Genomic DNA, 27,817 nt, shown 5'->3' with positions numbered 1-27,817 from the left:
CAATTTTCAACTCTGATTTGACACTAGAGAATTCATACTGGTAGGAGATCCTAGAAGCAGGTGCCTAGGGGTCAGCATGGTTGGGTGAACAGGGCACTGGTCTTTGAGCCACGGGATAACTATCCTTTTACTTCTACTCTGTGTGCATTCTCGGAAAACCGTTTACCTCCCTGAGCATGGATTTCTCCTTCTGTCACATGTCTTGGTTGGACACAATGACTTAGTGGGTCTCATTGGTGTCTGAAAGTTCATGAAATGCAAAGACATATTTAAGCTTGCATCTTAGTTACCTAGTGCTGCTACAACAGGATTACCACAAGTGGGCGGTTTTAGTGAACAGAAATTAATTTTCTCTAGGTTGAGGAGGCTGGAAGTCTGAATTCAGGGCACTAGCTCCAGAAGAAGTTTTGCTCTGTTGGTTTTGGGGGAAGGTCTTTGTTCCTTGGTTCCTTTGTGATCTTCATGTGGCTTGGAATCTATCTTCCACTATCTTCTTGCTTGCTTGTCCTAATCTACTCTTTTTATATCTCAAAGATCATTAGCTTAAGACACACCCTACACTGATATGGCCTCTTAATATACCAAAGAAAATCCATTCCTAAATAGGATTATAACCACAGGTATACCCCACAGGGTTTCCAAGGCTGTAATCGTTTTTTATTTTTTAATTGTACTTTAGATGAGGGCTTGCTGAACAAACTAGTTTCTCATTAAACAGTTAACATTCTCCCTTCTCGACCAAGGAAGGCTGTAATCTTTACGGAAGCAGACTGCCATATCTTTCTCCCAAGGACTAGCTGGTGGGTTTGAACTGCTGGCCTTTTGGTTAGCAGCTGAGAGCCTTAAGCATTGCGCCACCAGGGCTCCTATCCACAGATATAAAAAATCCTGTTGTTGAGTCAACTATGACTCATAGCAACCCTATAGGACAGAGTAGAACTGCCCCATAGGATTTCCAAGGCTGTAATCTTTATGGAAGCAGACTGCCATATCTTTCTCCTGTGCCACCAGGGCTCCTAACCACAGGTATGAGGGTTAGGATTTACAATAAATATTTTTTGGGGACACAATTCAATCTATAACAGCTTGGTTGGAACCTTGCAGAATCCTGATTGAACGGACCAGGACTGGTTTGGACACCAATATGAAAATTGTAACAGTTGGCATCACTTCGAGCTGCACCCAGTCTGGGAGGTGTGGTGGTTGAGGACCAGGGCATTTCCTCCACGGATTTGGGGCTGCAGCTGGTAAAGGGGGAACGCTGCTGGGTCTACCAAGTTCTGATTTTGGTTTGCACACTGGTGGGGGCTCCGAGTTCCAGCCTTTTGTGAAGAGCTCTTAGCAGGGTTATCATTTCTGATAGGGGGTCCCCACCTCTGAGCCATTAGGGGAGGACTTGGCCCTGAGCAGCATGTTTCTGCTGCCTTTTATCTTGCCCACATGTGAGACTGTTTGTCTTTGAGTCAGCCCCTTAGGTGTTGGAATTTGCCATCTTGGCCGTACTGTCAGTTTATTGTACTGTGCTGGCTTGCATGTTGCTGTGATACTGGAAGCTTTGCCACTGGTATTTCAAATACCAGCAGGGTCACCTTTGGTGGACAGGTTTCAGCAGAGCTTCCAGAGTAAGACAGACTAAGAAGGAGGATCTGGCAGTCTACTTCTGAAAAAATTGGCCAGTGAAAACCTTACGAATAGTAGCGGAACACTGTCTGATGTACTGGGCAGTGTTTCATTCTGTTGTACATAGGGTTGCTATGAGTCAGAACCAAACTTACAACAGCCTTACTGGAAGCCTTACTGGGTGGTGCAGTTTGGGATCAACTCCTAACCTAAAGCTTGGCAGTTTGAACCTAACCAGCAGCACTATGGAAAAAGGCCTGATAATCTGCTTCCGCAAAGATTACAGCCAAGAAAACCCTATGGGGCAATTTTATTCTGTCACATGGGGTCATCACGTAACAGAATCAACTTGATGGTAACTTTCTTTTTTTTTAATCCTTCCTTGGCATGGGCTCCTTTAGCTGGTTTCTGTTATTGCATTTATTCTCTGATGTTTAGGTGGAAGTGGTAGATCGGAAGGGGAAACACAGGGATGAACCTGAGAGTGGCCAGTGTTCTGAGACAGGAAGTTTGGGTTCCTGACCCCTGACCCTATGAGGAAAGGGTGATGTTATTACTGAATTTAACTACTAAGGTGAGACATTCAGAAAACCCACATGTAAAAATGAATTTCCCCACGTTCCACTGATCCCACTGGCATCAGAGGCGACTCAGCTTAATGATTTCCCTTCCTATGATGAGAGGCCTGAGCTGAAGTCCGTGGGTCCCATCCTCCATAGAGTGGACCTCACCTGGCTGACCAAGCTGTCTGCAGTGGAGCCTGGAATGGTGGTGTGGTGGGAAGCAGTGTGAGAAGACTGGCTCTTTGTGTAGTGTTTGTAGGTAATCCCTGGATTCCCCGGGTGGTGCAAATGGTTAGCACACTTGCCTGTTGACCAAGAGGCTGGAGATTTGAGTCTACCCTGAGGCACCTCAGAAGAAAGGCCTGGTGATCTAGTTCTGAAAAATTAACCACTGAAAACCCTATGGAGCACGTTTCTACTCTGACACACAACGTACTGCCATGAGGCAGAAATGATTGGACGACAACTAGGTTTTTTAGGGTAAAAAAATCCTTTTTCCCTTTGCTTCTCTAAGCCTCAGATTCCTCAGCCATCCAGGTGGGATCACAGTATATACTTCGGACATGGGGATCCTACAAACAGAAAGTGCTTTATCAGCAGCCAAGTGCCACTGTGGGGTGTCTCAGCTATCTAGTACTGCTATAACAGAAATACCGTAAGTGGGTGGCTGTAACAGAAATTTATTTTCTCATGGTTAAGGGGCTAGAAGTCCAAAATTAGGGCACTGGCTCTATGGGAAGGCTTTCTCTGTCTACTCTGGGGAAAGGGTCTTGTCTCTTCTATGCCTTGGCTCCTTGGTGATCTTCATGGCATGGCATCTATCTTCCCTCACCTCTGCTTGCTTAACCTGCTCTTTTGTATCTCAAAAGAGATTGATTTAAGACATCCACAAGCCAAAAACCAAACCCATCACCATCAAGTTGATTCCAACTCATAGCGACCCTATAGGACAGAGTAGAACTGCCCCATAGGGTTTTCTAGGCTGTAATCTTTATGGGAGCAGATTGCCAGGTCTTCCTCCTGCAGATCCACTGGGTGGGTTCGAATCACCAACTTTTCAGATAGCAGCTGAGTATTTTAGCCATTGTGACACCAGGGCTCCTTTACCAGTAGGGTGGGCCCTGATCTTATATGTCTAGTGTCTTATAAAAACAGAACAGGCTTTTAAACAGAGTCACACATAAGAGGAAGATGGCGCATAAGGATCTGTCTACAAGCCAAGGAACACCAAGAAACACTTGGGGCTACAGAAGCTGAAAGAGACAAAGAAGGATATTTCCCCTAGAGCTGGCAGGAGAGATCATAGACCTGCCGATGCCCTGAATTCTGACTTACAGTCTCCAGACCTTTGAGAAAATAAATTTCTGTTCTTTGAAGTTACCTACTCTGATATTTTTTATGGCAGCCCTAGGAAACAAAGTACTGCTGTTTCTTATTTTCCTGTTAGTAAGGTGATTTTGCCCCCCTGCCAGGGGATATTTGGCAGTGTCTAGACATTTTTGGTTATCATAACTGGCATGGGGGTGGTGTATGTGCCAGTGGCAACTAGCAAGTAGAGGCCGGGGATGTTGTTAAACATCCACAGTGCATAGGACAGTGCCCACAACAAAGAACCATCTGGCCCCAAATACCAACAGTACCGAGGCTGAGAAACCCTCTCTATGCTTTTCAGGATGCCCGACATATTTTATCATTAAAAAAAAAAAGTAATCCTCAGCCATAAAGAGAAATGACGTTCTGATATATGCCACTACATGGCTGAACCTTGAAAAAATGCTAAGTGAAAGAAGTTAGACACAAAAGAATAAATATTGTTTCATTGCACATATATGAAATATCTAGAATGGGCAAATGCAGAGACAGAAAGTAGATTAGTGGTTACCAGGTGCTGAGGGGAAAGGCGAGTTAGAAAAAAAAAGAGTGTACTTTCCCTAGAACTGAAATGGTTGGGGAAATGTAATTCAATGCTTATAGAAGTGAAAACCCAAAACCCCACTGCCGTCAACTCCAACTCATAGTGACTCTGTAGGACAGAGCAGAACCTTCCCCATAGTTTCCAAGGAGCGCCTGGCGGGTTCGAACTGCTGACCTCTTTGTCAGCAGCCATAGCACTTAACCACTACGCCACCAGAGTTTCCTATAGAAGGGAAAAGGATGTTCTAATATGACCCACAACCAAAAAATCAAACAGACTGCCATCCAGTCGATTCCGACTCATAGTGACCCTATAAATGAGAGAGTAAAACTGCCCCAGAGGGTTTCCAAGGCTGTTATCTTTATGTGAGCAGACTGCCACATTTTTCTTCTGCAGGGTGGCTGGTGGATTTGAACAGGTGACTTTTTGGTTAGCAGCCAAGTGTTTAATCACTGTGCCGCCAGAGCTCCTTTTAATATGGCAGTATTTGTAAATTGTGTACTGGCTTCAGGGTTCAAAAAAGTTTCTTAAGGGACTGCCTCAGTGGGCAGGCCTCTCAAGACCCTAAGGCCAGATTCCACAGCTCTGCTTTGTGCTGAACGTACCCACTGCTCTTCATTCCCACAGTACAACAGCCTCCTCGCTGGCCTCCCTCCCTTCACCATTGTTGTTAGGTGCCCTCGAGTTGATGCCAACTCAGAGTGACTCCTTGTGAGAGCAGAACTGCTCCATAGGGTTTTCTAGGCTGTAATCTTTATGGGAGTAGACCTTCAGGTCTTTTCTGCCACAGAACCTCTGGGCGGGTTCAGAACTGCTAAACCTCAAGCCACCAGGGCTCCTTCCCTTTGCCATTACACCTCTTGCTACTCATTCCCTACAAGGATATCTTTAAAGTTGCCTCAAATTTTTTAATTTTTCACACCTGCCAGACTCATTCCAGCCTTTACCTTTGCTGTTCCTTCAGCATGAAATGCTCTTCTGATACTTCACAGATGGTTCCTCCTAAGAGCCTCTGTTAAATGCCACCTTCTCACAGATGCCTTCCCTGATCATTCTGCTTAAAGCGGTCTGCCTCCCCCGTTATTCTCTATCACATTACCCGCCTTTGCTACCTTTTACCCTTATCACAAAGAGCCCTGGTGGCACAACAGTTAAGCGTTCAGCTGCTAACCGGAAGGTTGGCATTTCGAGCCCACCCAGCAGCTCCACAGGAGAAAGACCTGTTGATCTGCTTCCATAAAGATGACATCCTAGGAAACACTATGGGGCAGCTGTACTCTGTCACATGCGGTTGCTGAGTTGACGTACCCAATAATTCTTATCACTGGGAGTCCCTGGGTGGTACAAACGGTTAAAGTTGCTAACTGAAAGCCTGAGTCCATCCAGAGGTGCCTCAGGAGAAAGGCCTGGCAACCTACTTCTGAAAAATCAGCCATTGGAAACCCTATGGAGCCCTGTTCTGACATACATGGGGTCTCCATGAGTCTGGGTTGACTGCAGTGGTTACCCTTAACACTATCTTGATTATCTGTTATCTTAGTTGTTCCGGAATCACTAGATTTTTAAACTTCATTAAGAGCAGGGACCCTGTTTCATTCTCCACTGTGTCCTCGGCTCCAAGAACTGAGCCAGGCACAATGATGATGTGTGGTGAATGCTGGCCGAATGAATGAAATGAGTGAATACTGCTTGTTTGTTAAGAACAAAGCATTCCAACCCTCAAGAGTAATGCGGGAAAGATGCACTGGTAGGGTGGGTCAGGACACTACCTCCCTCCCCTTACCTTACCCTCTAGCCTAGTGCACAGTGCTCACGAGACACTCTCCCTGTTGGGAAATGGCCAGACTCTACACCTGACATACGGGCTAAGCAGAGGCCTTGGGCCCAGAAAATTCTGTCGAGGCTAGGCATTGCGTTTCTCTCTCTCCCAGTCCCTTTTGTTTATTGGAGAAGGCTTCCCCCTGTTCTGGGCACAGAGTAACGTTCTGTCTCTTGCTTATGCAAGGGCACCATATAGCACCTGGCCAACCCAACTTTTCTATCTGTTCACATGGCGAGGGAACAGGGTTTCCCTTGACTGCACCATGAGGGGTGTCTGTGGAACACCTGCCTTCCACTGGCTGCAGAGGGTGACTCACTGGCCATTGGAGACTGGCATCTACGAGTGAATCTCATCCGTCTCTTCTTCATGTAAGCAGAGCATTATCTCATGCACAATTAGAGTGTATCTTTTGTCAACCTTGAACCCTGGTACACTTCCCCTTCCCTGCCTTTATTCAGGCCGTTTCCTCTGCCTGCTGTGCCCTTATCCCCACCTTCACCGATAACACTGTTCTTTGCCCCTTCAAGGTTCATCTCAAATGTTATCCCCCCTAATCCCCTCGCCACAAGCCTTCTCTCCCATGTTTCTCTTCTCCCGTTTGTTACCCTTTTATCAAGTAAAAACTGCCACTTCTGTCTGTAGTTACTTGTGTATTTAGTTCCCTCCCACACTGGAACAGGAGTGTTTCATGGGGTCCCTGCAACCCCACTGTTTGGCTGGGTGTGTTGTGGCATCAGGCGGAAAGAAGGTATGAACGTTTTCATGCTCAAAACTTTAATCAGAGAATAAACATGCACATATGGAGGGTGGTCTGCACTGGCCCACAGCAACAGAGGTAACAAATTACAGAGACTGCCCCCAATGGCTGCCAACCTTCCACACGGGCTCTGACCTCTCTTTGGTGTCAACACTCTCAGTGAACACGAACCTATCAATTTGGGTGCCCACCTCTGACCTGCCCCACAACGCTTCCCACATACCTTTAGTGTGTAACAGACCTGTTTCCCAGACTGGACAGGGTTCTGGAGGGCAGGGGCTATGTGCAGGGAGTTGAGGGTTAGCTGTTTGAAAAGCAGTGTGCTCTCCACTGTGGTGTGGGCCCTATGGTAAGTTCTCAAACAGCGTAAACAACAAAACCAACCAGCAAAACTCAAGGTGCAAGGTTTCAAAAGCCCAAGAGTACAGAGCACACACCTGTAAACTTTAAGCACCAAAACATATGAAAGATTAGTGTGTCAGTCCACCGTCTTCATGAGGTTCCACTGTGCTTCAGCTAACGTATGACTGGTTTACTTAACCTGCAGGACACAGATGCCCAGAGTTGAGGCTCCATCAAGAGGGAGCTGGCCATGTGGCTCCATTAAGTGAGTCTCAGGTTATGGAACATGCTTGCCCAAGGTGAATGGTTTACTCGGGGGCTCCAAAATGAAGGATGTTTCCTCACTGGACTCTCCAACAATCCTTGGTGGCCACAGACCTTGATAGGTGACATGAGCATCTTAAGATGTCGACTGTCAACCAGCAGCACTCCTCTGTGAACTTCAGGCCATTCATTTCCCTTTCACTCACCAGCAGCACACCTGGTGAGTGAGTGCTGCCTTGGATGTTTGGTGAGTGGTAAGCATCCCAGCAATCTTTTCCCTAGAACACGATTTGAATCACCACGCACTTCTGTATAGGTCGTTTCCTGGGTGGTAATATTCACTGCAGCTTTTCTGAGTTCAGTGGTGTTTTCGGTATTGTTAACTCCCATGCTAAAATGGGTCTCACTTAACCAACAGCTTTAAATTGGGGAGGGAGTAAATGGGAAGAGGTGGTGTGTGTATGTGGGAGGGGCACCCTTTTTGAGTGAGAGGTTTGGGAGGTTGAAAGTTGAAAGTTTCAACCATTTGAGGTTAGGTGTGATAAGTTTGCATGCTTCTCTCGGCTTTCTGTGGGTTAGTTAAGAAAAAACCTAAGACAAAGCAGAGACAGAGGAAAAGGGAAAGACCAGAAGTCAAGACAGCATGGAGTTGGGTTTTTAGAACCAAATTAAGCCAACGGTAATTTCAGAGAAAAACTTCAAGTTATAGCCATGCATAACATTTAGTAAGGATATCAAGTGCAGTGAACAGAGAGATGAAAGGTTGCCAATTCTTTTTCTCCTTTTAATATAAGAGTATATTGATGTTATATTTATAGCTCACACTTGGTGTGCTGGACACTCATTCTAAGTGCTTTTCATTTACTAATTAATCTTCACAAGAGCTCGCTGAGGTAGTAACTATTATCATTCCCATTTTACAGATGAGGAGACCAAGGCCCTGAGTGGTTCCATAATGTTTCCAAGGTCACTGAGGTAATAGATAACAGAGTTGGGATTTAGCTCAGGAAGACTGGCTCCAGAGGCTACCTTTTAATTCCAACACTATATTGGTTCTCAGTGTTTTCATGTAACTCGTGTGTAAATTTTATAAGTATTTTTTAGTAAAAAGATTTATTCGGGAGCAGAGAGCATGCAATGTGGTTTCAACGTTGGAACTCAGATGAACTATGCTAGCATCTGTGACTCTGCTGCCACCTACTGGCCACGGAAAAATACGGCTACTTTCTACTTGTTTTGAGTGTGAACTCGCTGGTGTCGGCTGAGGCCTGAGCAGCATCTAAAGGCTTTCTGACAATGTTGACACTGATAAGGTTTTTCTTGACTGTGAATTCTCTGGTGCTGACTAAGATGGACACTGAGGCCAAAGGCTTTGCCACACACATTGCAGGCATAAGGCTTCTTGCCAGTGTGAATTCTCTCGTGTTGTGTCAGATTTGCTTTTTGGGCAAAGGCTTTCCCACATTCGACACATACGTAGGGCTTCTCGCCAGTGTGAATTCTCTGGTGAACGGAAAGGCATGAGCTCTGGCTGAAGGCTTTCCCACATTCCTTACAAGTGTAAGGCTTTTCCCCAGTGTGAACTCTCTGGTGTCGGGTAAGCTGGGTGCCCAGGCTGAAGGTCTTGCTACAGTCACTGCATTTGAAGGGTTTCTCGCCTGTGTGAACTCTCTGATGTTTGGAAAGGCACGAGCTCTGGCGGAAAGTTTTGCCACACTCTTTACACTCAAACGGCTTCTTTCCAGCATGAATTCTCTGATGCCGAATGAGGTAATTTACCTGGGTGAAGATTTTGTCACACTTGCTACATTTGAAAGGTTTCTCTCCAGTGTGAACTAACTGATGTTCTGAGAGATGTGTGCTTTGGCTGAAGGTCTTTCCGCACTCATTACATTTAAATGGGTACTCACTTGTGTGGGTGGCCTGATGCTCGGTGAAGGAGGAGCTGCGGCTGAAGGTTTTCCCACATTCGCCACATTCATAGGGTTTTGCTCTAGAGTGGGTTCTCTGATGGCGAATAAGCTGTCTGCTTTGGCTAAAGGCTTTCCCACATTGGCTACACTCAAAAGGCTTCGGCCTGGTGTGAATCCTCTGATGCTGATTTAGGTACTTGTTTCGGCTAAAGGCTTTCTCACATTTGTTACACTTGTAGAGCTTCTCTCCAATCCTTAGGTACTCTGTAGGTTGTGAGTCCTGATTCAAGATCTTCCCATTCTCATCCAATCCTTGTTTTTCTCTGGTGTGAACATCCTGATGATAACTTAGGGTTGAGCTGCAAATGAAGCGTTCTCCACACTCCTGACATTCGTAGGGGGCTTCTACAGTATGGATCTTCTGATGCTGAATAAGGCGTTCATTGTGGCTGAAGGTTTCCTTGCAGTCAGCACAGCTGTAGGGTTTGTCTGTGCTATGAGTCGACTGATGTCGAATCAGGTGTGACGGCCGGTTGAAACTCTTGACACATTCAGGACATTTGTGGGGCCTATAGCCCGTATGAGTTCTCTTATGTTCGCTAAGATGAGTGTTCCGGCAGAAGGCTCTCCCGCACTCGCTGCATTTGTAAGGTTTCTCCCCACTGTGAACCCTCTGATGGATCTTTAGAGTTGAGGCATGCCTGAAGAGTTTCCCACATTCGTTACACTTGTAAGGCTTCTCTCCCGTGTGGACAGACTGGTGTTCAATGAGTGATGCACTGCACCTGAAGGCCTTCCCACATTCCTGACATTTGGAGGTAGTTTTTACAGCATGAGTCTTCTGATGTCGGATGAGATGTTTACTCAAGTTGAAGGTCTCGTTGCATCTGGCGCATTCATAGCGTTTCCGATTGTGGGTCTTCTGATGTCTAGTGAGATGGAAGGCTCGGCTGAAAGTCTTGCTGCATTCATTACATTTGTAGAGTCTGCCAGCTGAGTGAGTTTTCTGAGGCTGCACAGGCTGCACACTGTTACTGAACGAGTGGTTATTGTCTTGACTCTTGCACAGTTTTTCTCCAGTGTGAATTTTCTGATGCCACAGGAGGTGTGTATTCTGATTAAAAGTTTTCCCACACACGTTACACACACAGGATTTGTAGCCTGAGTGAGGCACCTGCTGCACAAAAAGGCAAGAACTCTGGTTGAAACTTTTCTCATTGTCCTGGGACATGGTGGTGGCTTTCTCTCTAGTGTGAATGACCCAGTGCTGGATAAGGTGGTAACTCCGACTGAAGGTTTTCCCACATTCACTACATTTATATGGTTTCTCGCTGCCCTCGACTGTATCATCCTGTTGGCTCCGGTCTGAGCAGTAGCCAATGTCATTCTGAAATTCCTGAGGCTTTGCTGGTGTGAGGCTCTCTTCAGGACGATCATGCACCATGGTATCCTCTCCTGTGAAGAGGAAGGAGCTAGGACTAAAGCCTCTCTTGAGCTCTGGGCTACTGCACTTTGTGGGACTTTCCTTGTTGGTGGCAAAGTCAGGCCTCAGAAGACTCTCAGGATCTCCTAGCAGATTATCTAACCAGCTCTCACCGATACAGGCTTCTCCCAAACTGGAGTACCAGTGTGCATCCTTTGAAAAGGTCTCCATTATCTCCTGGGATAGTCCTTCTTCCAAGAAGTCTTGCTTAAGAGGGGAGCTCTTGGGTTCAGCCGTATCTGAAAGAGATGGAAAGTGCAAATGTCTCCTGTTCCCGAGGGTGGAGAAATAGAAACTGCCGGGTGAGAAAGTAGACAAGAGGGAGTATGGGTCCTGGGTCAAGTCTCTCACTCAAGGGGATAAATGAAAAGGGGCCAGAAGTGGTGGTCTGGCTTGAACCAGCATCACAGAAATCAAAGAGCACATTCCCAGGAGGTCTAAGATGGAAGATGGGGAACAGCAAGGTTTCAATAGGAAAGGAGATCCTCTCAGCAAATATTCCCCTCCATCACCCTCATACCTAAACTACTGAGCAAGTTCCCTAAAGTCTCCAGGATGCATCTCCTTCCTCTCCTCCACCCTATCCTTCGCTGTTCCCAAGATCTTGCTCCTCTTATCCTTAGTCCCCCAACCCAGTACAGCCATCCATCCAATTCTCCGAGCCAGAATTCTAGAAGTCAGCCTTCATTTCTCCCACCTCCCTCAACTTAGGTACCGATTTCCTTTAAATTTTATCACCCCCTCTCCTTCATCATCAACTCCCATCTGGGCCCAGGCCTCCAGTCTTTCTAGTCCTCCATGCTAGCCCTGACGGACTTTCTAATAAACATATCTGACCACACCACCCTCCAGATTAAACCCTTCCGTGGCTCATCTGGAGAAGTACATACGTACTGGCCCCTAATTCTTTGTGGCAGCCCCACAGAACTCTTGCAGTTCCCTGAGTCCAGCATATTCTCACCTACCTACGTGTCCTTATTAATGCCCAGCTTGGGTATCACCTTCCTCTGAGGGGCTTCTTTGATACTCTGGTATGGATGGAATTGTGTCTTTCCAATAATAGATGTGTTGAAATCCTAACACCTGTACCTGTAAATATGACTGTTTGGAAGTAAGGGGTTTGTTATGTTAATGAGGTCAGTGTAGGGTGGGGTCACAATCCTAATCATTTCTGAATTATAAAAACCATAGAATAGACACAGAGATACACATAGGAGGAAGAGGACGTTAGATGATGGAGACAGATTCATCTACAAGCCCAGGAACACTAAGGACTGCTGGCAGCTCTGGGTTCCTAAGTGTCACGAATAGTTAAGAGCTCAACTACTGGCCAAAAGCTTGGTGGCTGGAGCCCATTCAGAGGCCTTGGAAGACAGGCCTGGTGATCTGCTTCCCAAAGGTCACAACCTTGAAAACCCTATGAGGCAGTTCTACTCTGCACACTTGGGGTTGTTATGAGTTGGAGTCGACTCACAACTAAAAATGACAATACTAGAAACTGAAAGATACAGGAGGGAGCTCCCCCTACAGCCATGCCCTGAATTTAGATTTCTAGCCTCCTGAACAGTGAGAAAATACATTTCTGTTCTTGTAAAGCCACCCACTTGTGTTATTTCTTTTATATCAGCACAGGTAACTAAGACTTGCCTCCACACCCTACTTACTCTGCTTTAAGCACCAAACCCTGTATTCTCTAAACTACGGCTGAACACTTACCACCTGCTGTTGTAATTATATATCACTGGGTCTGATCCCTGGCCAGATGGTGAGCTTTTTGGTGGGGACCTTCCATTGCTCATCTGTGTATCTTCAGGGCCAGTGCTGGAGGCTACAGGAAATGTTCACTGAGGGGAATAATCCCCATTTACAGTGTGTTTGTTCACTGGGAAGGGCATTTCTGGCGCACCCTCAGTGACACCTTACAGCCACCCTGTAAGGAGGGCACTTTTATCCTTTTATACAACTAAGTGAGCAGCAGAGCTAGGGTTCAAATCCAGGTCCATCAGACCCTTACTCCCAAGCCGTATGTCTTAGTTATCTAGTGCAGCTGTAACAGAAATACCAGAAATGGGTCGCTTTAACAAACAGAAATTCATTTTCTCACAGTTTAGGAGGCCAGAAATCTGAATTCAGGGTGCCGGCTCTAGAGGAAGACTTTCCCTCTCTGTCGGCTCTGTAAAGTCCTTGTCTCTGTTCAGCCTTGGCCCCTTGGTGATCTTCGTGAGGCGTGGCTTCTATCTTTCCCCATCTCTGCTCTTATATGTCTCAAGAGATTGACTTATGACACATCCTACACTAATACTGATATACTAACATAACAAAAACTCCATTCATAAATGGGATTACAACCACAGGTATAAACAAACAAATAAACAGCAACTGCCCCAGAGGGCTTCCGAGGCTGAAAGGCTGAAATCTTTATGGAAGCTGATTGCCACATCTTTCTCCCACGGAGCAGCTGGTGGGTTTGATCCACAGGTATAGGAGTTAGGATTTATAACATGTATTTCTGGAGAGGACACAATTCAATCCATAACACTCTACTACTCTCTGGGAACCACCCAACACAGCGTTACTCTACTCCATCCTGTACCGTCGTCACCCTTTTCCAAGCCTGTTCCTCCTCCTACAATTTCTTGGCTTACCATCTATCTACTACTCCGGAGACTGCTCACTGTCTTTCAGCCTGGAATTGAAATGAGCAAACTAAAGCCTTTCAAAACCAGCTCTTGGCCTTCATGGTCAAGCTGGCCTCTACTCTGTCTCCCATGGACATCTGGTTCATGCTGCTCACCAACCTTTGCTCATACTGCTCTACCCACCTGGGATGCATCAATGCTCATGTAACAGGCACCTCATTGTGCCAGAAGCCGGAAACACAAAGATGAATCAGCTAAGGTCTAATTCCTAGAGAAGTGCACTGTTAAAGGCGGAAGGAGATAGACATTCTAACAATATGATTGTTACTACCGACGAAGAAAAGGGTACGAAATTAAGCATATAGGAGGTATTTGGCTGAGGTGCTCACTCTGCTACTAACTGAAAGGTTGCCAGTTTGAGTCCACCCAAAGGCACCTCAAAATAAAGGCCTGGCAATTGACTTCTGAAAAATCAACTACTGAAAACCCTATGGAGCACGGTTCTACTCTGACACAACGAGGCCACCATGAGTCAGAATCAACTCAACAGTAACTGGTTACTGGTTAAAGGTATGTCTGCATAAGCTTGGAACCATCCCCTATATCAAGCTGGTAGAAACAGGAACCAGAGGTGGTGGGAGTCTGCGCCCGGATTAGTTAACTACACAGAAATGTTGGCAGGATGAAGAGAAGGCTGCACAGGGCTCACAAAAGGTGAGCCAAGAACAGAGGCTGAGCAGGAAGCGTAGAAGCTAAGACTCCACTGCACAGGCACCACGCCTACGACCTCTGGTTCCAGAGTCCTCCTCATGTCAACAGTACTGTGATGAGAAGAGTCACCTGTGCTTCAGGCCAGGTACCTGCCTCTACTTCCTCTCACTGGGGAGATCATCACCAAATGTGATACCCCGGGAATCCTCACTGCCTAACCTGACCCACCTGAAGGAACCCTGGGCTGGGCGATGGCAGAGTGAGTGCTCTTGATGACATTTATGCCTGAGTTTGAGTTACTCACAAATGTGGCCATTTGCTGTCCCCCTTGGGGCCAGGAAGGAGGGCTCAGTCTGCACAAAGAGGGGTCAAATATGTATACTGGGGATCTGCAGTGCTCAGGGCACATAAGGCAGGAAGTGGAGAGAACCAACCCTGGGAATGGGAGGCCCCCCTGTTCCTGAGGCAGGGAGGAATGAGGGGGTGAAGGAAAGGCGCCAGGACAGACCCATAGTAGGCAGGTCAGAGTGAGGGTTCAAGTGTCCCCATCTCAGCCGGGACAAGGAAACAGAAGCCAGCCAATGGTAGAGTGAAGCCCAGAAGCCGAGTGTCAAGATATGTGGGAGATGTGCTAGAGGGTTGGCTGGGGCCTCTAGATGGAGGCTCAGAGGATGAAGAGTATGACAAGGGCCATTCCCATGACCCCACTGCCACTGCAGGAGATGGGTCTGCCCTCCCCACCTGCCTGGGTCACCCCCACTTACCAAGGTCCATTGCTTTTGAGCTTTCTCTTCCCAGGGCTTCCAGTTCTTCTCCATCACCTGGGTGGGAGGTCACATTAGGTCTGGGGGGGTCTGCAGGGAGAGAATGGGAAAGTCATCCACCAGGACTTGTGGGTCTGCCCCAATGCTCAGTGGGAGCCTTCTGGCTTTCCTCTCTGATTATTTATCCCACACACAACCTCCTGTGGGCCAGATCTTGTGGGCCCGGTCAGGGTGGTCAGTTGGCCCAGCCCTGCTCTGGAGGATTCCCAGCCTGGGAAAGAAGAGAGACCCAGGCCCAGGTGGTCACAATCCAGGGTGATAGGAACTGTGACACCTGGAGGTGGGGGTACAAAGGACCTAAGATGGGTTGTGAAGGATGAGATGCATATGCTGCCTCATCCAGTCACAATTCACTCACTCACCCAGGTATCACACATCACCCCAAGGCCTCTAAGGGCCACGCCTGTGATGGAAGATGCTGGGGATCCAGAGTCCAATTAGTCTAGTGAAGAAATCTAGCACAGCCCAGGCAGGAAAGGGAGCTTCTAAATAGAGCCTTGAAAAAATTTATAAGTTGGACAACAGAGAAAGGAGAGTGACAGGAGAAGTGACTGTATGTGCAAAGGCCCTGGGGCTGGAGAGAGGGGCTGAGTGTCTGGACAGCATCCTAGGCAGGGACAGAGAGCAGGCGATGGGGCAGGGGGATGGGGTGGGTAGAGGCCACAACACCATAGGGCTTGAATGTTGGGCTGAGGAATCAGGGACTTCCTCTCCACCTTGGGGCCCTCCCAGGCTGGTGGAGGAGACAGGGACGTTTGAGAGAAAGTTATAACTAAAAGGGATCAGGGCTGTGACAGAGGTAGACCCCGGGGCTGGGGGAGCAACTGCCTGCTTGGAGAGCTCAGCAAAAGCTTCCAGAAGATACTCTGAAATGGATTTGGAAGAATAAGTAACAGCACATCAAGTAGAGAAAGGTATAAATTGATTATTTAGACAGGGGTCAGCAAACTTTTCCTTAAAGAGGCAGGCTGTAAATACCTGAGGCCCTGCTGTCTCTGTGGCAACTACTCAGCCCTGCTGTTGTAGCAGTATGAGAGCAGCCACAGAAAAGATGTAAGCAAAGGGCAGGTTCTAATAAGGCTTTGTTGACAAAGCTGGTGGTGGGCCGACGGGCCTGCGGGATGCTGTTAGCCAGCCCCTGATTTAAACCAACACTTCACGGAGGGATCCTGAGTTCCAGACCCTGCAGATGCAGCACCGAACCACAGTCGGTCTTGTCCAAGGACCTGTGAGTCTGCCTAGTGAATCACAGATGGGAAGGTGAATTCCCCTCATTAGACCTCAGTTCCCTTATCGGCAAAACAGGAACAACCAAACTTTCTTGTGAAATTACCGGAGGAGAGAACGAGACCATTCTAAGTGCTCGGCTCGCAAAGCCAGGACCTGGCTCCAGACAATGCAACTTCTGGGGCTTGTTCATTTATTAATTTAACAGATATGTACTGAGCCCTATAGCAAATACTGTTTGTTCTAGGCACCAGGGCTACCCCAGTGAGAAAAACAGATAAAAAATTCCTGCCCTCATAAAGCCCACATTCTAGCAGAGGAAAACAGGTAATGAAATAAGTGGTTAGAAAGCAGTGGAGTTACGGAGCAAGGTAAGCAGGAGAGGGAGGTATGGAGTGCTAACGGGGCCACAGTTTACAGTCTGAAACAAGGGAAGCCTCAGTGCAGGGAAGGGATGACAGCATTCTAGGCAGAGGGAAGAGGAACTGCAAAGATCCTGAAGTGCCAGCTTGAGGAATTACTCTGTAATTATAAAGAACAAAGGGCTGGAGAGGGGCGGGGGATAGATCAGGGCTCTCAACCTTGACACTACCGATGTTTGAGGCTGGATGGGTCTCTGTGATGGCGGCTGTCCTGTGCACCGTAGGATGTTGAGCAGCATCCCTGGCCTAGATGCCAGTAGCACTCCACTCACCCAAGCGGTGACAACCAAAATTGTCTCCACATTGTTAAATGCCTTGTGAGGGGCAGAATTACCCTGGGCTGATTCTGAGGAGCTCAGGAGCTGGAACTTCACCCTGAGTGTGGCGGGTGACATGGAAGAGTACCGAGCAAGGCTGGGGCTGGAACCTGGGGGTCAGGGCAGATACTCACTGAGCAGGAAGAGGTTCTGGTAGTTGTCCAGTGCTGTGTCCCAGAACAGATCCCCCTGGTCCAGCCCCAGCTGCTCCCAATCCTCCAAGGTGAAGTCCATGGCCACGTCCTTGAGGGTCACAAACTCCTGAAAGGCAACACATTGTCAGTCACTCAGGGTCTGGGGTCAGGAAAAAAATAAGAAAATAGAACAGTTGCTGCTGAGTCAATTTTGACTCATGACAACCCCAATGTGTACAGCGTAGAACTGTGTTCCACAGGGTTTTCAATAGTTGATTTTCTGGAAGTAGATCACGAGGCCTGATTTCCAAGGCGCCTCTGGGTGGACTCGAACTACCACCCAGGGACTCCACACAGCAGTCCAGCCCTTAGAAATTCTCAAAATGGATCCGCCAGAGCTACCTCCTAGGGAAGAACTCCTTATTAAAGGAAATACTTCTGGGAATAGATTAAAAATTGGGCAGGGCCCTTTTTTCCAGTCCCTGGCATTTCGGGAGCTGCAGGAGACGGTGCAGACATGGCCAAGTCGAAGAACCACACCACGCACAACCAATCCCGAAAATGGCACAGAAATGGCATCAAGAAACCCTGATCACAACGATATGAATCTCTTAAGGGGGTGGACCCCAAGTTTCTGAGAAACATGCGCTTGGCCAAGAAGCACAACAAGAAGGGCCTGAAGAAGATGCAGGCTAACAACGCCAAGGCCATGGATGCACGTACTGAGGCTATCAAGACTCTCTTAAAGCCCAAGCAGGTCAAGCCCAAGATCCCAAGGGGCGTCAACCGCAAGCTCAGTCGTCTCACCTACATTGCCAATCCCAAGCTTGGGATGCGTGCTCGGGCTCGCATTGCCAAGGGTCTCAGGCTCTGCCGGCCAAAGTCCAAAGCCAAGGCTCAAAGTAAGGCCGAAGCTCCAGCCCAGTCCTCCACTCAAGTTCCGGCTCCAGCTCAGGCTCCCAAAGGTGCCCAGGCCCTCACAGAGGCTTCAGAGTAGAGTTCTCCATTCGAGGACAGAAGGAGTGGTGTGACCCCTGGGCTGCCATCTGCATGGGGCTGGTGTCCTCCTGTGCTGTTTGTACAAATAAACCTTGAAGCAGGGGAAAAAAAAAAATTGGGCAGGAAGGGGCAAAAAGGGAAGGAAAGAGATGGTTCAGACCAAAGTGCAAGAACAGACAGAGCTAAAAAAACCCAGAAAGCAAGCTGCCATATATCACTGAGCACTACAGAAACACACCAGTAGAGGAAGCTCTGTAAAGTTAGAAAAGCTACCCTAGTTCAAGAAAACAAACTTCAACCAAAAATGAAGTCCTGGTGGCACAATGGTTAAGGGCTTGGCTGCTAACCGAAAGGTTGGCAGTTCAAACCCACAAGCTGCTCCGCTCCATGAAAGACCTGGTGATCTGCTCCTGTAAAGATTACAGCCTAGAAAACCCTATGGGGGCCATTCTACTCTGTCACACAGGCTAGCTAGAGGTCAAAATTGACTTGACAGCACCTAACAACCACAGTTCAAGAAAACTAACTTCATCTAAAAATCAGAGAGACCAAAGTATCAAGATCAAACCCGCCAAGAGCAGAGTAACAATCCCACACACGTTAAAAGTACACCAGAAAGGCGTATCTAGAAAGCAGATCAAAACGGGAACCTAGACTTCAAAATAAGCTAAAGAATATTAAGAAAATGACAGATATAAAAGAACAACGTAAAACAGAATTATAAAAAATCAGAAGTTAGGGATAGAACTCAAGAAAGAATTAGCAATAAAAGAAAAAAAAATTTCAGAAATGAAACTAAAGCAGAGAATAACAAAAGTAAATAAATATAACAGATAATGCCTCAAGAGAAATAGGTGATGAAGGGAGGGCATTTTTCAAAATAAAAAATAAAGAGATAAAAAGGATTTGTGACAAAAAAGAAAAGAAACGAAGATCAAATCTCTGGTTACAGGAGTACCTGAAGAAGAAAACAAAATGAAAGGAATAAGAGAAATAAAAATACTGTAATTCAAGAAAACATAACTGAAACTACGGACCGGGAAAAAATTTTTGGCTACAACAAATCCAGTCAGCATCTAATTTCTGAAATCTATAAGACACTGCAAACTCCAACAACAAAAAGACAAATAACCCAATTAAAAAACGGGCGAAGGATATGAACAGGCACTTCACCAAACAAGACATTCAGGCAGCTACCAGACACATGAGGAAATGCTCATGATCATTAACCACTAAAAACAAACACAAAAAACCCAGTGCCGTCAAGTCGATTCCAACTCATAGCGACCCTATAGGACAGAGCAAAACTGCCCCATGGAGTTTCCAAGGAGCGCCTGGTGAATTCAAACTGCCGACCCTTTGATTAGCGGCCGTAGCACTTAACCACTACGCCACCAGGGTTTCCCGTTAGAGAAATGCAAATCAAAACTACAATGAGACACCATCTCACCCCAACAAGGCTGGCATTAACCCAAAAAACACAAATTAATAACTGTTGGAGAGGTTGTGGAGAGACCAGAACACTTCTACACTGCTGGTAGGAATGTAAAATGGTACAACGACTTTGGAAATCAATTTAGCGCTTCCTTAAAAAGCTAGAAATAGAACTTCCATATGATCCAGGAATCCCACTCCTTGAAATATATCCTAGAGAAATAAGAGCCTTTACACGATCAGATATATGCACACCCATGTTCGTTGCAGCACTGTTTACGATAGCAAAAAGATGGAAGCAACCAAGATGCCCATCAATGGATAAATGGATAAATTAATTATGGTATATTCACATAATGGAATACGATTAAGAACGATGATGAATCTGTGAAACATCTAATAATATGGATGAATCGGGATGGCATTATGCTGAGTGAAATTAGTCACAAAAGGACAAATACTGTATGAGGTTGCTATTATAAGAACTCAAGAAAAGGTTTAAACACAGGTGAAAACATTCTTTGATAGTTATGAGGGTGGGACGGGAGGGAGTAGGGTATTCACTAACTAGATAAATACAGTAGATAAGAATTCTTTCAGGTGAAGGGAAGGATAACACACAATACTGGGGAAGTCAGCACAACTGGACTAAATCGAAAGCAAAGAAGTTTCCTGAATACAACCAAACACTTCGAGGGACAGAGTAGCAGGAGTAGGGGCCTGGGGACCACGGTTTCAGGGGATATCTAGGTCAATTGGCATAACAAAGTTTATTAACAAAATGTTCTGCATCCCATTTTGGTGAGTAGCATCTGGGGTCTTGAAAGCTAGAGAGTAGCCATCTAAGATACATCAGTTGGTCCTAACCCACCTGGAGCAAAGGAGAATGGACACCAAAGACACAAGGAAAATAGTAGCCCAAGAGATGGAAAGGGCCACATAAGCCAGAGACTCCATCAGCCTGAGATCAGAAGAACTAGATGGTGCCTGGCTAGCACCAATGACCACCGTCAGGGAACACAACAGAAAGTCCCTGATGGAGCAGGAGAAAACTGGAGTGCAGAACTCAAATTCTAGTAAAAAGACCATACTTAATGGTCTGACTGAGACTAGAAGGACCCCTGACTCTCTGTTAGCCCAGAACTGAAACTATTCCTGAAGCCAACTCTTCAGACAAAGATTAGACTGGACTCTAAGACATAAAATGATACTCGTGAAGAGAGTGCTTCTTAGCTCAAGTAGGTACACGAGACTAAATGGGCAGCTCCTGCCTGGAGGTGAGATGAGAAGGCAAAAAGGGACAGGAGCTGGTTAAATGGACACGGGAAATCCGTGGTGGAAAAGAGGAGTGGATTATAGGGAGAGCAACGAGGTCACATAATCATGTGTTTGTAAATTTTTGTTTGATAAACTAACTTGAACTGTAAACTTTCACTTAAAGCACAATAAACAAAAAAACAAAACAAAAAAATCCCCTGAAGTCATCTCAAAACCAAGTAATACTTTAGCTTAACTAGTAAAAAATGTTTGCCTCCAGCAGTGTGCTCTTTTAAGAGTTATCTATATGGGCTCAAATTGACAACAGCAACTTGAAAGATTAGACAGGAATCCAAGAGGCAGTGAGTTTATATTAATGTGGGAGGAACAACTTAGAAAGTGAGGGTGAGAATGGTTGTGCTGGAACAATCTTATCATTCTCACTAAATTACACATGTAGAAACTGTTGAATTAGTGTAGGTTTTGCTGTGCATATTCTCAAGAACAACAATAACAAAAAGCCAAAGGGAACAGTCTGAGCAAAGGCTGGGAAGCTGGAATGTACAGCTTAACGTTTTTACCCCCGGTCAGTGTGGGGATGCATCAGAAGACGACAGGTAGGTAGGCAGGGCCCAGATCATGCAGGAATGCGCTAAGAAACTTGGACTTCATCCCGTAAGGAACAGGGATCCTTGGAGGTGTATTGAGCTGGAGAACAACAGGATGAGAGCTTTACTTTAATAAGGTCACTTGAGGGCTGCCATGGAATAGAGAGCCAGAAGAACGGAAGGCCACCTCTCCAGCTTTTGGGGAGGGTCAATTAAGATGAAGGGACCCTCCTTTAAACCTTAAACCAAAGATATCCCTTGAAGTCTTCTTTAAACCAAACAATACTTTAGCTTAACTAGTAAAGAATATCCTCCTTGAGCATTACGCTTTTTTAAAAACTACCTATATGGGATCAAACTGACAGCAGCAACATGAAAGGTCAGACAGGAAACTTAGTGGGTAGTGAGTTTATGTGAATGGGGGAAGAACAACTCAGAAAAGGAGAGTGAGAATGGTTGCACAACTTGAAGAATGTAATCAATCTCAATGAATTCTAACATGTAGAAAGTTGAATCGGTGTATATTCTGTTGTGTACGTTTTCAACAAAAACAAAAGAATTATTTACAAATAAGTAAATTAATAAAAAAGATGAAGGGACCCTCAACTCACCTCAGTCATAGCTGACTGGGGCCCAGTGCCTGGAGTCCCTGTTTAAGCTCCTCCTCCTTCCCCTCCATGTTTCCGGCTGGTAGGGCTGCAGGAAAGACAAGGGAGCCACGAGAAAGTCTCCCTTCTTCCTATAGTTGACTCCCTGTCCATGCTGGATGAGACCCTAAAACATCCAAAAGTTTGAGTCACAACGTCAGTCCTCCTAAAGGAATCGCAAAGACAACTGTAGTTATTGAAACTCCCCTAACTTTACATTTTCATTGTGCTTCAGAGCCTACATAACACCTTCACAACCATCGTCAGCACTTATCACCATCAGTAAATACATGTTTCAGGGATTTGGTGTTCAAGGTCTGTTGCCTCTGTGGGACCTTATCTGTCTGCTCACTGCTGGGTCTTAGCACCAGCACAGTGCCTGGCATACAGTAAAACCCAAACCAAACCCAGTACCGTCGAGTTGATTCTGACTCATAGCGACCCTATAGGGAAGAGCAGAACTGCCCCATAGTTTCCAAGGAGCGCCTGGCAGATTTGAACTGCCAACCCTTTGGTTAGTAGCCGTAGCACTTAACCACTACACCACCAGGGTTTCCAGCGTACAGTAGGTGCTTTTTAAAAATCTGACAGAACAAATGTGTCTCTCTAAACCCTAAGCTGAACCTCTGAACTGAACCCCTATAAAGACTTGAGATTTCCCACTATCATCTCTAGAATTTGAGATGATTGATGAGTTCAAAATTGTTGCTATTTGTACCACAGCACTATCTCTTCAATTTTTCTTTCATGACCCACAGTAATGAAGACAACATGTCGTGACTCCCACCCACCACCGTCAAGTTGATTCTGACTCACAGCGACCCCACAGGGTTTCCAAGGCTGTAAATCTGCGTGGAAGCAGACTGCCACATGTTTCTCCTGCAGAGCCTTTCACTTAGCAGCTGACTGCTTTAACCACTGCGTCACCAGGGCTCCTTTTATCATTACTACTGATGCACATACACCGATCACTGAGACAAAAGCTTAATGAAACAACGCTTATTCTTACAACTTCACTCTTACAGTGTAGGATATACTAGGACACTTTCTGTTTTCTTCCACTTCATTAAAGAACAGTTAAGAGTTACTGTCCACTGAGTTAATTTCATGACCCATAACACTCAAACTACAGGGGTTTTCTCACATTTGCGTCCACCGTGTACTTTTCAAATAGCATGTATCTGCTGCTACTGTTGAAAGCACTTATCAGACAACCTCAATGAAGCAGCAGGATGACCTTCACAATGAACAGCTGCTGTCACTGCCACCATGACCAATTTCAACTCCATGTGTGTCAGCGTAGAACTGTGCTCCACAGGGGTTTTCAATGGATGATTTTTTCAGAAGGAGAATGCCAAGCCTTTCTCCCAAGGTAACTCTGAGTGGACTTCAATCTCCAACCTTTTGGCTAGCACTGGAGCGTGTTAACGTTCTGCACCACCTGTGGCCGTTGTTGGGTGCTGTCCAGTTGATTTGGACTCATAGAGACTCCATGTGACAGGGGAGAACTGCCCCAGAGGGTTTTCTAGGCTGTAATCTTTGCGGAAGCAGATTGCCAGGTCTTTCTCCCGCGGAGCTGCTGGGTAGGTTCAAACTGCCAACTTTTAGGTTAGCAGCCAAAAGCTTAACCACTGCACTGCCAGGGCTCCTTTGCACTACCTAAGGACTCCTGAACAACGAATGACACAGGCCCATCATTCTTTAGTCTGAAACCTCTGGTGCCAGATGTGGCCTGAAATTCAGAAATTTCCAGACTTTAAAAAGGCGACACGACATATATACCATATATTTAATTAAAGTCCCAGTGCAGGCAGCATTTCATAATTTAACATTTTAATACTTGTAGAGTGAAGTGTATAAATACTCACATTAGGTAGGATAATTAAAGGTTATAGACAACTCACAGCAGTTCAAGTCAGGTTTAAGTGCTAAATTTATGAGAAAAAAAGAGTTACATTTTCAGAGTTTTCTGGGTTTTGTGATTGCAGATAAGGGAATGAGGTAGACCCGTAGTAAGTGCTTACATTTATTGAACAATGAGTTTTTTCACATGATGGAGGTTAAGCTGTCACTCGTGAGTATTATTCAGTCCAAAAAAACCCAAACAAACACCAAACCAGTTGCCACTGAGTGGATTCGGACTCATGGCGGCCTCATATGTGTCAGAGTAGAACTGTGCTGCACAGGGATTTCAATGGTTGTGATGTTTTGGAAGCAGATCACCAGTCTTTCTTCTGAGGTGACTCAGTGGATTCAAACTGCCTACTTTTCAGTGCTTAACAATTTCTGCCGCCCAGGGACTCATGTTTTATTTGGCCCACACAGTAACAACTGATAGAAAGTTGTGGAGGAAAATTCTTTTAAGTAGGCCCAAACCTGAAAATTGGAAAATTTCACCTGAAAATTAAGATTTCCACCTTCTGAAGAATCCTGTGATTTGGCAACAATGGGCCTGCACTCCCCAAGGTTAGTTAACTGGAGCTCATTCATAGCCACCCCCTCAGATGTAGCAAGTGCTCCCAATGCTCACACACCCCTCACCCAGGCAGATTCTCTCCTTTAGCTTGTCTGCCCGGCCCTCAGAGACATCTGAATTTGAGGCCTTTGTCTACAATTTTCAAATCACTGTTCAGTCCACATCTCATACACGTTCTACCCTAGGAGGGATGGAACTGATATGCCTGTGATGTTATGAAGCCCAAAGTCACTAAGCATGTCAGAGAAACTCAAGTCAGAACAATTAGGGGACTGAAAACCTTGGGCACTCAGTTAGGGAGTCTTGCCACTTCTTAGCATGGGATCATAGGTAGATAAATTACTAACCCTCTGTGAGCCTCAGTTTCCAAATGTACAAAATGGGGTGAACATAGGACACACACTTATCTGCAATTCCAAAATCCAAAAAGTTCTGAGAACCTAAACTCTGCTCACAAATTGGCAACAAAACTTGATCTGGATTGTCACCACGCTATTTATAATCTTTATTCCATTCAATGTGACTGTTCATATATTTGCTGCAGAAATATCTGATTCTGCAGCAAATATATGAACAGTCACATTGGATGGAATAAAGATTATAAATAGCGTGGATTACCCAAAACTGCCCCAGATCCTACTAGGGGTGTGTTACCTAATTATAAAATACAGACCCTCTAACTTTGCCCATGGAAGTAGCAGTCAAGAAATCAAATGACGTATTGCATTGGGTAAATCTGCTGCAAATCTCCTTTAAAGTATTAAAAAGCAAAGATGTCACCTTGAGGACAAAGGTGTGCCTGACCCAAGCCATGATATTTTCAATCACTTCATATGCATGTGAAAGCTGGACAATGAATAAGGAAGACCAAAGAAGAATTGATGCCTTTGACTTATGGGGTTGGTGAACAATATTGACTATATCCTGGACTGCCAGAAGAACAAATTTGTCTTGGAAGTACAGCCAGAACGCTTATTAGGAGCAAGGATGGCCAGACTTTGTCTCATGTACTCTGGACATGTTATCAGGAGGGGTCAGTCCCTGGAAAACATCATGCTTGGCAAAGCGGAGGGTCAGCGGAAAAGAGGAAGACCTTCAAGGAGATGGATTGACACAGTGGCTTAAACAGTGGGCTCAAACATAACAACGACTGCGAGGTCGGTGCAGGACCAGGCAGTGTTTCGTTTTGTTGTACAAGGGGTCACTATGAGTCCGAAACAACTCGACAGCCCCTAACAATGACGACTTCCTAAAATTTGAAAAATTCTGATTTCCAAGATGATCCTGGTGCCAGGAAAATCAGATAACAGACCAAGGACCTGCACTTCAGTTAAAAGAGAAAATTTGAATCCAGCGCCTGGCACACGTTAAACGCTCAAATAAGCGTTAATATTCACTGCTATCCCTCGGACCTCCTGAAAAACTCCAATTCATCCTTCGAGACTCTGCCCAGCTTTGCCCAGCGACTTCAGATCTCCCTCCTTTGCCCTCAGTTTCCTCAGCCAAAAATAAACTAAGCTCGCTCTCACGACAGCCACTGAGGATTGGAAACCACTTTAGTAAGAGCATAACCCGTAACACGCTCTTAACAAGGGTTCAAGACTCCACCAAGACAGTCACCCCGAAAGCGACGCGGCTTTTGCCGAAGTCGCCTCACAAGCATTCCCTCTCCCCCTCAGGAAGGACCGGGTTCCCAACCCTCCAGGGTCCTCAGCAACCCCAGCTCAAGCGTCTACGCACCTCGAGATTGCTGTCCGCCCGGTTAACAGACGCGACCGCAGCCCCGAGGGAGCCAGGAACCCAACTCCTCTTACTCGCGCCTCCTCACAGCTACTTCCGGTGCCGCGCGAATCTCCTCAGAGCTACTCCGCCCAAAATCCTCCGCGCCGGCGCCAAGACTCCATTTCCCAGGAGGCTGTGCGGGCGCCTTCCCTTAGGCTTTCTCCACTTTTAGAGGCTCTGCTGAGCACTCTAGGGAAAAAGATTACGTAGAAACCAGGTGGGATTGTAGTCCAGTATTTACTCGATTGAAGGACAACTTAATCAGGATTCTCCCGCCTTTCCTAGAAGCCTTTTCCATTTCGGAAGTGGACAACCAAAACGTTGGCATGGAAACGCATTGTGGAGGAAGTTGGGCTCCCTAAAAGGCGCGTGAATATGAGAGGCAGATTTGAGAGAGGAAACGATAGTTTGATCTTATTGGTGGAGAGATGCCCCGTGTAGTGCGTGGCTCCTTACCATTGGCTCCATGCTTGCACATGCGCAATAGAAGGAGGCAGTGTTCCAAGTGGGCGTCTGGGAAATGGAGTTCCCAGGTAGGCATATCCCGGGGGCAGTGGGGAAGTCAGCAGCGCCTGCGCGGGCGTTGTCCTGCCTCGGGGCAGAGGATGCGCGCGCAGCGCCTCTGTCCCTAGCGGAAGTGTCCGCGGGGCAACTGAGAAGGTGAGTACCTGGCTCCGTGGAAGGCCCGGGGTCTCTTTGGTCGCATATCCCTGGGCTCCCGCCCCACCGCCCAAGTATAGAGGTGAGGGAAAGGGGAGGTGAAGCACTGGGAGGTGTTCCCAGACCCGTAGCCTTGGCGCGGTCGAGGTTTTTGTGATGTCAGCTCGACCTTTTGTGGGACGCGGAGCCCCAGCGTCCGAGGGTTAGAATGGGAGAGGCTCCTGCTAGCTGAGATGACCGGCCCGCGGCTTGTGACGGTGGGCCTGGCTACGGGGGAAGTGGGCGCGGCTTATGAGGGGTTTGACAAAGGCCCCTCCTTGGCAACTACGTCATTTCGCATTTCTGTGGAGGGCGGGGCCGACGCCTGTCGCTGTCACCTAGGCAACTGGCTCTCTGGCGGTAAGACTGCAGACTAGTCCTGAGCCCTTTTGTTAAGTCTCAGAACTGTCTATAAGGAGTGCAGTACTTGACAGTGGCAGATGTTCAGAGAGGCTGGTAGTGCAGTGGTTAAAGCGCTCGGCTGCTGACTGAAAGGTTCACCCATGTGTGTCATAGTAGAACTCTGCTCCATAGGGTTTTCAATGGGTGGTTTGTTGGAAGTAGGTCGCCAGGCCTTTCTTCCGAGATACCTTTGAGTGGTCTCCAATGTCCAACCTCTTAATTGGCAGCCAAGCTCCTGAATCGTTTGTACCACACAAGGATGGTGTTTAAACCAAAACTCCTTGCCTTCCTGTTATTGTTGTTGTCGTTGGGTGCCATCGAGCCAGTCCCAACTCAAAGCGACCCTGTGTACAACAGAATGAAACACTGCTCCTTCCTGTGCTATCCGCACAATCGTTATGCTTGAGCCCATTGTTGCAGCCACTGTGTCAGTCCATTTCATTGAGGGTCTTCCTCTTTATCACTGACCCTCCACTTTACCGGGCATGAAGTCCTTCTCCAGGGACTGATGCCTCCTGATAACATGTCCAAAGTATGTGAGACATAATCTCGCCATCTTT

General features: G+C 46.6%; 2 protein-coding genes and 1 pseudogene across 14 annotated transcripts in view; 2 read left to right on the top strand and 1 right to left on the bottom strand.

Moving 5' to 3' along the window:
* Nucleotides 1-4,516: 4,516 nt before the first annotated feature.
* Nucleotides 4,517-27,098, bottom strand: ZNF473 (zinc finger protein 473). 2 transcript variants are annotated; one of them, XM_010586544.3, is made up of 5 exons: nt 26,115-27,098; nt 21,863-22,025; nt 16,954-17,080; nt 14,794-14,883; nt 4,521-10,918 (listed from the first exon to the last, which is right to left on the bottom strand). In XM_010586544.3, the coding sequence occupies exons 2-5, from the start codon at nt 21,869-21,871 to the stop codon at nt 8,511-8,513; spliced, it is 2,634 nt and encodes an 877-aa protein (XP_010584846.2). In that variant the 5' UTR covers nt 21,872-22,025; nt 26,115-27,098; the 3' UTR covers nt 4,521-8,510. The 2 variants fall into 2 exon arrangements, with proteins under 2 accessions (XP_023399062.2, XP_010584846.2); XM_023543294.2 differs by lacking the exons at nt 21,863-22,025; nt 26,115-27,098 and adding an exon at nt 17,761-17,873 and having other exon boundaries at nt 4,517-10,918.
* LOC100664633 (large ribosomal subunit protein eL29-like) lies at nt 17,456-17,950 on the top strand (annotated as a pseudogene).
* The window catches only part of VRK3 (VRK serine/threonine kinase 3), a 61,068-nt gene continuing 59,946 nt past the window's right edge, over nt 26,696-27,817 (top strand). For 2 of the 12 annotated variants that reach the window (XM_064294053.1, XM_064294043.1), the window contains exon 1: nt 26,791-26,816. The gene's annotated coding sequence lies outside the window, so the exon portion shown is untranslated. Of the gene's footprint in view, nt 26,817-26,873; nt 26,899-27,817 lie in introns of those variants that run through there. The other 10 variants (XM_064294047.1, XM_064294048.1, XM_064294044.1 and 7 more) reach the window with 7 other exon arrangements.

The sequence above is a fragment of the Loxodonta africana genome, chromosome 11 (assembly GCF_030014295.1).
Source record: "Loxodonta africana isolate mLoxAfr1 chromosome 11, mLoxAfr1.hap2, whole genome shotgun sequence".
NCBI lineage: Eukaryota > Metazoa > Chordata > Mammalia > Proboscidea > Elephantidae > Loxodonta > Loxodonta africana.
Note: the sequence above shows the minus strand (reverse complement) of the source record. Positions and strands in the feature narration are given on the sequence as shown.

Excerpts from the sequence above, each read along its gene's own strand:
- ZNF473 (XM_010586544.3), bottom strand. Across the intron at positions 14,884-16,953 it reads CCAGAACCTCTTCCTGCTCA|ACCCCCCCAGACCTAATGTG; the intron begins GTGAGTATCTGC and ends CTCTCCCTGCAG. Across the intron at positions 10,919-14,793 it reads CTCAAAAGCAATGGACCTTG|ATACGGCTGAACCCAAGAGC; the intron begins GTAAGTGGGGGT and ends CATCTCTTTCAG.